At 43.6% G+C, this 11,184-nt stretch overlaps 1 protein-coding gene across 3 annotated transcripts in view; it reads left to right on the plus strand.

Annotated features, from left to right (window-relative positions):
- Positions 1–11,184, plus strand: part of mipol1 (mirror-image polydactyly 1) — a 56,578-nt gene that overhangs the window by 245 nt on the left and 45,149 nt on the right. For 2 of the 3 annotated variants that reach the window (XM_088087119.1, XM_088087120.1), the window contains exon 2: positions 6,117–6,205. In XM_088087119.1, coding sequence (XP_087943245.1) covers positions 6,196–6,205 — 10 coding nt within the window. In that variant the 5' untranslated portion in view covers positions 6,117–6,195. Of the gene's footprint in view, positions 1–876; positions 1,008–1,758; positions 1,816–2,100; positions 2,334–6,116; positions 6,206–11,184 lie in introns of those variants that run through there. The other variant, XM_088087121.1, reaches the window with a different exon arrangement.

Below are 11,184 nucleotides of genomic sequence, written 5' to 3' on the forward strand. Positions count from 1 at the left end.
AGAGACACTCTGCCGGGCAGCTAACAGCTAACGGCTAACAGCTAACGGCTAACAGCTAACGGCTAACAGCTAACATTTAACCAACAGTAGACTGTCAGAGTCCTCTGAGGACACGTGATGCTAACACCGTGCTACTGTGTGTGTGTGTGTGTGTGTGTGTGTGTGTGTGTGTGTGTGTGTGTGTGTGTGTGTGTGTATTTAGTGAACCCTGCTGAAATGTTTCAGAACTAAATATTTAGTTTTTAAATTAACTAAGAAAAAATTAAACGTTTAAACCAAAGTTTGTCAGTTTGTAGCAGTGACATCACAATTACATCACAGTGACATCACAGCCTCTATAAATAAATCGTAAAGTTTGAAATGCAGTAATACATATCAAGTGTTGTTTTCAGGTTTCTTTACATTTATTTATTTGACACTTTAAGAGAAAATAAATCCGCCTGAGCTGCGGCTGTATTTCGGCTGAGCTGCAGCTGTATTTCGGCTGAGCTGCGGCTGTATTTCGGCTGAGCTGCGGCTGTGTTTCGGCTGCGGCTGTATTTCGGCTGCGGCTGTATTTCGGCTGCGGCTGTATTTCGGCTGAGCTGCGGCTGTATTTCGGCTGCGGCTGTATTTCGGCTGCGGCTGTATTTCGGCTGCGGCTGTGTTTCGGCTGCGGCTGTATTTCGGCTGCGGCTGTGTTTCGGCTGAGGACCAGCTGAGCTCCAGTGTCCTTATCATACATGCGTCCTCATTCACGTCCTCATTGGACGGAGAGTAATTTCATCATCATCATCATCATCATCATCACTCCTGCTCTGTGATTGGTCGGCTGGATGCTCAGTGGATGTTTGAGGTCAGTAACAGTTTGATTTGTTTGTTTGTTTGTGTTCTCAGATCAAATGTTTCTCCTGAGATGCTCTGCCGCTCTGCAACCTCGTATCTTCAGACTGCTTTCTTCTTTAACAACAAAAACTTGTATCTCCAGACCCCTTTCTTCTTTACCCACTCTGACCCTGTTTACTAAGGTAACGAAACCTCGTATGTCCGCTTTGACCCTGTTTACTAAGGTAACGAAACCTCGTATGTCCGCTTTGACCCTGTTTACTAAGGTAACGAAACCTCGTATGTCCGCTTTGACCCTGTTTACTAAGGTAACAAAACATCGTATCTCCGCTCTGACACCGTTTACTGTGGTAACGAAACCTCGTATCTCCACTCTGACCCTGTTTACTGTGGAAACGAAAACTTGTATCTCCGCTTTGACCCTATTTACAGATGTTAAAATAATGTTATAAAGATGTTATAGTGATGTTAAAATGATGTTTTCATAGTGTTATATTACTTTTGAAACTTATTATAATGACATGATATTGATGTTATATTGAGTTTTAATGATGTTAAAATAATGTGAAAACATCATAATGATGTTATATTGACGTAATAATGATGTTAAAATAGCGTTAAAATAACAATGATGTTATATTGACGTTATGATGTTAAAGTAACGTTAAAATAACGATGTTAGTGAGGTTTTATTGACATTAAAATGACGTTATAATGACATTAAAATAACGTTAAAATAATATAATGATGTTACAGTGATTTTATATTGACATCATGATGATGTTATATTGACGTTGTAATGATGTTGTATTGACATCATAATGATGTTATATTGACGTATTGATTTCACAATGATGTTATATTGACGTTGTATTGATTTCACAATGATGTTATATTGACGTTGTATTGACGTTATGCTGGTGTTTTCGGCAGGATCCATGTCCTCTGTGTGATGAAGCTAAAGAGGAGCTGGAACCGTTCAGACACCGGGTCAGACTCACATTTTTACACATTCACACTCGCTGAGCGCCACCTGCTGGAGATCAAAACAAGCTCTTATTTTGAAATTATTTCATGTCTCCTCTGCTCCACTAAACCCAAAGAGAATACATTTTCTTGTGAAAGAGACAGGAAGTCATCTTCTTCTCTGATCTGCATTGTTTGGAAATGTTTATTTCAGTTTTAATCCAGCAGACGTCCTTTTGTCTGTCTGACCTCTCTGTCTCTGTCTCTGCCTCTGTCTCTGTCTCCGCCTTGCTGTCTCTGTCTCTACAGTTTGTCCTTGAGCAGGTGGACATCAGTCTTCCAGAGAACAGCGTGTGGTTTGACAGGTACAGATGGGACATACCTGTCTTCCACCTGAATGGACAGTTCATGATGAAACACAGAGTGGACATCGTCCTGTTGGACAAACTGCTGCGGGATGCCGAGACGCAGAGAACATGAGGACAGTTTGTTTTCTGTTTGACTGAAAATGAACAATAATTAATAAAAAGAACAGATCAATAGATGTGCCTTTTCATGTTTATTATTTAACATTGATCAGTCAGGTGTCAGCCAATCAGAGTAAAGGATCATTAGTGATGTCACTGAGATGTTGATCACAACAAACAAGCTGCAAAAATGTCAAAACGTGGTGATAATAATTCAAATGAGGTTTAGTTCTGAATTTTGTTTCACAAATCTGAAAAATAACACACAATGTGTTCAAGGACCGTCCAAAATTTTAAAATCCAACGGTAATTTCTGCTTTTACAGTTTCTGGCTGTCATATGTGGCAACAATATCGCAGCCGGATCTCAGCTGAATCAAGTTTTCTTTGAAAATCAGCAGTAATGTAAATATAAAATCTAGCCGTTTTCAGTTGTCTGGTCCTCTCCTGAAGCCGATATAAAACCATCAGTCCGTGCCCCTATTGCACCACCCCCTCCCATCTCATAAATACCCAACAGTCCCTAATCTTCAAACCCCAATTCCAATGAAGTTGCAACTTTATGTAAAACTTAAATAAAAACAGGATACAATGATTTGCTAATGCTTTTCAACCTATATTCAACTGAATACACTACAAAGGCAAGATATTTAATGTTCAAACTTGAAATATTTTGCGAATATTCACTCATTTTGAATTTGATGCCTGCAAAGACTGGGAAAGTTGAGGAATGAAAACACCTGTTTGGATCATTCCGCAGGTGAACTGGTTCATTGGAAACAGGTGACTGTCTTGATTGGGTGTAAAGGAGCATCCCCGAAAGGCTCAGTCATTCACAAACAAGGTTGGGATGAGGTTCACCACTTTGTGAACATCTGCGTGAGCAAATAGTCCAACAGTTTAAGAACAACGTTTCTCAACATACAATTGCAAGGAATTTAGGGATTTCATCATCTACAGCCCATAATATCATCGAAAGATTCAGAGTCCGGAGAAATCTCTGCACGTAAGCGGCAAGGCCGAAAACCAACATTGGTGACCTTCGACCCCTCAGGCGGCACTGCATTAAAAACCGAATCATTCTGTGAAGGGTATCACCACATGGCCTCAGTAACACTTCGGAAAACCATCGTCCGTTAACACAGATCGTCTCAACATCGACACGTGCAGGTTCAAACTCTAAAGTGTGCTGTGGTCTGACGAGTCCACATTTCAGATTATCTTAGGAAATCATGGACGTCATGTCCTCCGGGACAAAGAGGAAAAGGACCATCCAGACTGTTATCAGCGCAAAGTTCAAAAGCCAGCATCTGTGATGGTGTGGGGGTGTGTTCGTGCCCATGGCATCATGGGTATCTTTAACATCTGTGAAGGCACCATTAATGCTGAAAGATACATACAGGTTTTGGAGCAACATGTGCTGCCATCCAAGCAACATCTTTTTCAGGGACGTCCCTGCTTATTTCAGCAAGACAATGCCACAGAGGTAAACATGCCCCTGTCCCGGCTTCTTTGGAACGTGTTGCAGGCATCAAATTCAAAATGAGTGAATATTTGCAAAAATTATATTCTGTTTTCATTTACATTACACAACGTCCCAACTTCATTGGTATTGGGGTTTGTATATTCAGTTCTAATCCTGTTCTGACTTCATTATTTTTAAAATGATGATATATATTTAAAAAACTGTTTAATAGTGATGAAAAAGAACCGATAAGGAGAATCAGTGGTTGTTTCAGAAAATGTTTGGTCTTTAAAATCTGACTCAAAGTCCTGGAAACGTCCTGGAAACGTATTGGTAAAAATGTAAATGAATCACATTTAATGTACATTAGTACAAGTCAAATGTATCCGTCTTACAGCTGTGAGGTCGAATATGAATTGGAATACAATGAATATATGCAGATTATTATGAGTCAACTCACTGATCTTACCGTAGCTAAAGTTTAGTTTTCTGTCAAACATGCAACAGAAAGCTGAAACAAACACAGAGTTCATTTATTTGTAAAAACTTGAAAATCTCTGATGGAAACACATAAAATATACAACATACTTTTACTATCTAAAAATGAAAATGGTGATAAATAATGAGAGACTCAAAATCACACCAAAGAGAAATACATTATGCTGCTGAAACTAACCCTTGAGTCACCTGAGCTGCCAGCGCATCAATATTTAACCTGCCAAAGGCTGTCAGCCAATCGCAGCCCTCCTCCACCTGCATGACCTGGAAGTGCTGTGAGGTTGTGTAAGGTGAGCTGGTTGTCATAGAGATGGTCAGATGTGTTTTGTGAAGGCGTGTTGATGGCGGCTGGCAGCTTCAACAGAGCCAAAGATGTTGAATTTGCTCTGCAGAGAGCCAAAAACAAGATCAGCAACCTGCAGCGGCAACTGAACGACAAGTAAGAGTTTAAAATATCTTTAATATTTACATCTACAACAACTGAGCAACAAGCCAGAGACAACAGAGATAAAAGAGTTACACATACAGTATCTTCGATATTTACATCTACAACAATTGAACAAGCCAGAGATAACATAGATGTTAGACTTAAATATATCTTTAATATTTACAAAAACTGAGCTACAAGTCAGAGACATCAGCAATAAAAGAGTTTAATATAGCTTTAATATTTACAACTCAGCAACAAGTCAGAGACAACAGAGATATTAGGTGTAAATATATCTTTAATATTTACATCAGCATCTGAGCAACAAGTCAGAGACAAAAGAGCCAAGAGAGGTAAACTGTGTAGATTATTAGGGAATTCAGTAGCTGTGAATGGACTAAAAAAGCGTTTTTTTCCATAATTTACTCTGTAGTGGTTTTATCTGAACCAGAGACAGTCATGTTGAAAAACAAGCAGAATCGATCTGAAAAGTCAGTATCAGTTATCTTCTTAGCAGTTATGTTAAGGTCCCTAGAGATCAATAAATCTAGAGTATGGCCACAGTTGTGGGTTGGCCCAATTAACTTGCTGAGCGAAGTCAAAGGAGTGCAAAAGCTCACTAAACTCCCTAGCCCTGTTGTCAGAGGCATTATCCATATGCTAATTGAAATGAAATTGCCAGTAATTAAACTCATAATCAGAAATGCAAATGGAGAGAAGTGCTAATATTTCAGGAACAAATGTGGCTATTTGCTTTGGGGGTCGATAAAGTGTTATCAAAAGCACAGAAGACTGACTTTCCGGTAAAATAGCCTGATACTCAAAGGATGAGAAAGGGCCTAGAATTAGCTGCTTGCATTTAAAATGATCAGAAAAATTAGTTGTTACTCCTCCTCTCTTTCCTTCACATGTGGATAAAGTTGCAGTTTGTATCAATGCTGTATATCTTTGATATTTACAACAACTGAACAAGTCAGAGACAACAGAGATATTAGAGTTAGATATATACATTTGAAATATCCCAACAACAATGTGCGGAAAGAGGAATGCTGGGTAAAGTGTCAGAGCACAGAGGAATGCTGGGTAAAGTGTCAGAGCACAGAGGAATGCTGGGTAAAGTGTCAGAGCACAGAGGAATGCTGGGTAACATTCACATTCTGGTGCAGATCAAACAGCCAGTAAGCTGCAGGAACCATGTGACCTGCAGGTCATGTGATCCGATGTTTTCACTGACGAGATCAGCTCAGTTTAACCGGTTCTACTGGACTGTACTGGTCTCCAGCGGGTGAGTCGGTCAGTTTAACTGGTCTTTGTTTGTGTGTGTGTGTGTGTGTGTGTGTGTGTGTGTGTGTGTGTGTGTGTGTGTGTTAGAGATGGGCTAACCCTCCTGAAGAACTGTGTTGAAGCAGAGCTTTGATAAACTGGTCCAGGATCAGCTGCTGTTCTTCACTCTGTGTTTCTGTTTCCAGAGAAACCAGTTCACTGAGTCCACAGGACACCAGTTCAACATGGACGCCCAGCAAGGAGCTCAGGGACTCTCTGGTGGACATGTACAGAGGTAAAAATACTTCTTCTACTGTTACTACTACTACTACTACTACTACCTCTGACACACATGTACAGAGGTAAAAATACTTCTTCTACTGTTACTACTACTACTACTACTACTACCTCTGACACACATGCACAGAGGTGTGCTGTTCCTGCAGCTGATAGAAGTGATCCAGGTGTTTGGAGGTGAGTCAGAGAGCAGCAGCATCATCACTGAGACACAAAGCACAAACACAGCAGAGACAACAGATGATGTTTACAGAGTCACAGACAGCTGATGTTGTTGTTTACAGGGTCACAGACAGCTGATGTTGTTGTTTACAGAGTCACAGACAGCTGATGTTGTTGTTTACAGGGTCACAGACAGCTGATGTTGTTGTTTACAGGGTCACAGACAGCTGATGTTGTTGTTTACAGAGTCACAGACAGCTGATGTTGTTGTTTACAGAGTCACAGACAGCTGATGTTGTTGTTTACAGTGTCACAGACAGCTGATGTTGTTGTTTAGACTTAGACGACTTTATTGATCCCCGGAGGGAAATTTAGTTGTCACAGCAGCTTGGCACGTAAGACATACAGAGACATACATAAAAAAATAAGAAGAATAATAGAAGATAGAAATAAACATAAATATATAAAAATAGAATAAATAGAGTACTGAGGTAGTGCAAAAGAGTACTGAGGTAGTGCAAATGCAGTGGTAAGGTGCAATCTGATGATGGTAAGGATACACATGAGCATGGTAATGATGACAGCAGAATAAGGGGAATATGTAGAGGTGTACATATAATACTAATAATGGTAATAACATCAGTTTGAAGGCATCGCACACATAATAGTAGTAATAGTATTAATAATAGTAGTAATAATAGTAATAATAGTAGTAATAATATCCAAATATTAATATTAATAATAGTATCAGCATCATGACATTAGCACTTGACATTTTTATGTCTGATGACCAATGTTATGTATAATATAATATAATAATAATGATAGAATAATAATAATTATATATATATATAGTGATGTATAATATAATATTTATAATACAATGCAGGCGACGATCCGATGTTATATATTTGTACATATATATACATGATATGCATACACACATACTGCAGTCTGTACTGTTTGGATGTGGAGTGACAGAGTTTAGTCCAGTTCAGTGACAGTGACCGCAGGTCTGACAGAGGTGGATGTGTTGAACAGTCTGATGGCAGCAGGCAGGAATGATTTCCTGTATCGCTCCCTCAGACAGCGGGGTTGGAGGAGTCTGTTGCTGAAGCTACTCTTCAGCTTGTCCAGTGTCTTATGGAGGGGATGGGTGACATTGTCCGTTATTGCCAGCAGTTTTGCCAGCATTCTGTCCTCAGCCTCCTCCAGGGAGACAAGCTTAGAGCCAACAACAGACTCTGCCTTCCTGATCAGTTTGTTCAGTCTGTTTGCATCCTTTGCCTTGATGCCTGCCCCCCAGCACACCACAGCAAAGAAGATGGTGCTCGCAACAACAGACTGATAAAACATCAGGAGTATCCTGTTGCAGACACTGAAGGACCTGAGTCTCCTCAGGAAGTAAAGCCGACTCAGGCCCTTCTTGTAGGCTGCCTCAGTGTTGGTGGACCACTCCAGTTTGTTGTCCAGAAGGACGCCCAGGTACTTGTATGATGTGACAATTTCCACATCAGTCCCACTGATGCAGACAGGAGAGGGTGGGGGCCTGTTCCTCCTGAAGTCCACCACCATCTCTTCAGTCTTTAGTCACATTCAGCTGCAGGTGATTCTCCCCACACCACCTGACAAAGCGGTCCACCAGGTCCCTGTACTGCCCTCCCGTCCATTCTCTACACTGCTCACGATGGCCGTGTCGTCTGAAAACTTCTGGAGATGACACGACTCTGTGCAGTACTTGAAGTCAGCAGTGTAGGTGGTGAAGAGGAAGGGGGACAGCAACGTTCCCTGGGGGGCCCCGACGTTGCTGGTCAGTCGCTCAGACACGCAGCTCTGCAGTTTCACAAACTGCAGTCTGCCTGTCAGGTAGTCACCGATCCATGTGACCAGGGGAGCGTCCACCTGCATGTCCTCCAGTTTGGCCTTCAACAGTCTGGGCTGGATGGTATTAAAGGCACTGGAGAAGTCGAAGAACAGGACGCGGACTGAGGTGTTGGGTCTGTCCAGGGAGGAGTAGGCCTTCTGCAGCAAATACAGCACTGCGTCGTCCACACCAACTCGGGGCTGGTATGCAAACTGCAGGGGTCTTGTGATGAGCACACCAGTGGTCTGAGATGTGCTAGAACCAGTCTCTCCATGACCTTCATGACATGAGAGGTCAGTGCTATTGGCCTGAAGTCGTTCAGTGCTACAGGATGTCTCTTCTTGGGCACTGGGACCAGGCAGGATGTTTTCCATAGCACTGGGACTCTCTGAAGGTGCAGGCTCAGGTTGAAGAGGTGCTGGAGTACACCACACAGCTGGCTGGCACACGCCTTCAGCACCCGGGGGCTGATGCCATCAGGTCCTGCAGCCTTCCTCTGGTTGAGCCTCTCCAGCTCTCTCATCACCTGGTCGGCTGTGAGGTGTAGTCCAGTCTGGGGGGAGGGTGCGGTGGGAGACGGCAGCGGGGTGTGAAAAAGTTCTGTGGTGTGTGACAAGCTGGGGGCTGGGGTTGGTGATGACGGGGGTGGAGCAGAGAGGTGTCTGCTGTAGGTGTTGCTGGGGGGCTGTGGTGGCAGAGGAGCAGCAGGGGGGCTGGAGTCAAACCTGTTGAAGAACTGGTTTAACTCGTTTGCTCGTTGTTCGTCCCCCTCAGCAGCACCCCCACCTTTCCTTTGGAAGCCGGTGATCTCTCTCATCCCACTCCAAACATCCCTGGCCTTGTTCTGCTCCAGTTTGTCCTCTAATTTCTTCCTGTAGGCGTCCTTGCTCACCTTGATGCTGTGCTTTAGCTCTCGTTGTACCTGCTTGAGTTCTGTACGGTCCCCTGATCTAAATGCCCTCTTTTTTTTGTTGAGGAGAGCCTTCAGTTCGCTGGTAACCCAGGGTTTGTTGTTTGGGTAACAGCGAACCTCTTTAGTGGGGATGGAGTTGTCCATACAGAACCCAATGTATTCAGAGACACAGTCAGTCAAGCCATCAATATCCTCACCGTGAGGCTCACACAGGGCATTCCAGTCAGTGGACTCCAGCGCACCACGCAGTGTCTCTGTGGCCTCATGAGACCATTTCCTCACTGTCCTCACTGTTACTGGTTGCCGCTGAACAACAGGCTTGTATGATGGTGTGAGCAGGACTAGATTATGGTCTGACCTGCCCAGTGGGGGGAGGGCAGTGGAGCTGTATGCATCCTTCACGTTTGCATACAGCAAGTCCAAAGTTTTATTTTCACATGTGGAGCATTGAACAAACTGGTAGAAGGTAGGAAGAGTGGCTGAGAGAGAAACATGATTGAAGTCACCGGTGATTGTGATGAAGGCACCAGGGTGCTTGGTTTGGAGACGGGCAGTCACAGCGTGGATGACGTCACATGCGGCGTCTGCGTTCCCGGACGGAGGAATGTAAACGACGATGGCTACTACACTGGTAAACTCCCTCGGCAAATAATAAGGACGAAGTCCGACGGCAATGAGCTCGATGTCCGGGCTGCAGACACGCTCTTTGACAGAGATGTGTCCAGTGTGACACCACCTGGAGTTCACAAGCACGGCAAGCCCCCCTCCTTTCTTCTTACCGGTCGAGGTGGTGTCTCTGTCCGCTCGGACTGTGTGGAAGCCAGGGATGGTCACGTTGGAGTCCGGGATCTGGTCGTGCAGCCAGGTCTCGGTGAAACACATGATGCTGCACTCTCTGTACTCCCTCTGCGTCCTGGCGAGCGCTTCCAGTTCGTCCGTTTTGTTAGCCAAGGACCGTACGTTCCCAGTGATGACTGCAGGGATGCAGGGTTTAAACTTCCTCTTCTTCATCTTTCGTTTAACCCCCGCTCTGCAGCCTCGCCGTCGCCGCCTCAGCTCCTCTGGTACTGTGGGTCTCTCTCCGGCCAAAGGGGCCGGTGCCCTCAGGGCCAGCAGCTGGTCGCGTGAGTAAACAATGCCGGCGATGTTACAGGCGTCGCTTCCAGTCGTCAGGAGTAACCCGAGTGCGAAAAGTAGTAGAAAATGTCCGAATTTCCAAAAAAACATCTTGGCGTTGTGGAGTGCCCAGATGCGCAGAACAGTATACAATAAAACACTATAAAAACTTGATAGAAAACAATAAAAAAAACACATTCAAAGAGCTGCTGCAACAGGCTGCCACTCTCACGCCATCTTAAAGCCAGGGTCACAGACAGCTGATGTTGTTGTTTACAGAGTCACAGACAGCTGATGTTGTTGTTTACAGGGTCACAGACAGCTGATGTTGTTGTTTACAGAGTCACAGACAGCTGATGTTGTTGTTTACAGGGTCACAGACAGCTGATGTTGTTGTTTACAGAGTCACAGACAGCTGATGTTGTTGTTTACAGGGTCACAGACAGCTGATGTTGTTGTTTACAGGGTCACAGACAGCTGATGTTGTTGTTGTTTACAGAGTCGCAGACAGCTGATGTTGTTGTTTACAGGGTCACAGACAGCTGATGTTGTTGTTTACAGGGTCACAGACAGCTGATGTTGTTGTTTACAGAGTCACAAACAGCTGATGTTGTTGTTGTTTACAGAGTCACAGACAACTGATGTTGTTGTTTACAGAGTCACAGACAGCTGATGTTGTTGTTTACAGGGTCACAGACAGCTGATGTTGTTGTTTACAGAGTCACAAACAGCTGATGTTGTTGTTTACAGAGTCACAGACAGCTGATGTTGTTGTTTACAGGGTCACAGACAGCTGATGTTGTTGTTGTTTACAGAGTCACAGACAACTGATGTTGTTGTTTACAGAGTCACAGACAGCTGATGTTGTTGTTTACAGGGTCACAGACAGCTGATGTTGTTGTTTACAGAGTCACAGACAGCT

This window comes from Plectropomus leopardus, chromosome 14 (assembly GCF_026936395.1).
Source record: "Plectropomus leopardus strain MGB_pleo_1.0 chromosome 14, ASM2693639v1, whole genome shotgun sequence".
Lineage (NCBI taxonomy): Eukaryota > Metazoa > Chordata > Actinopteri > Perciformes > Serranidae > Plectropomus > Plectropomus leopardus.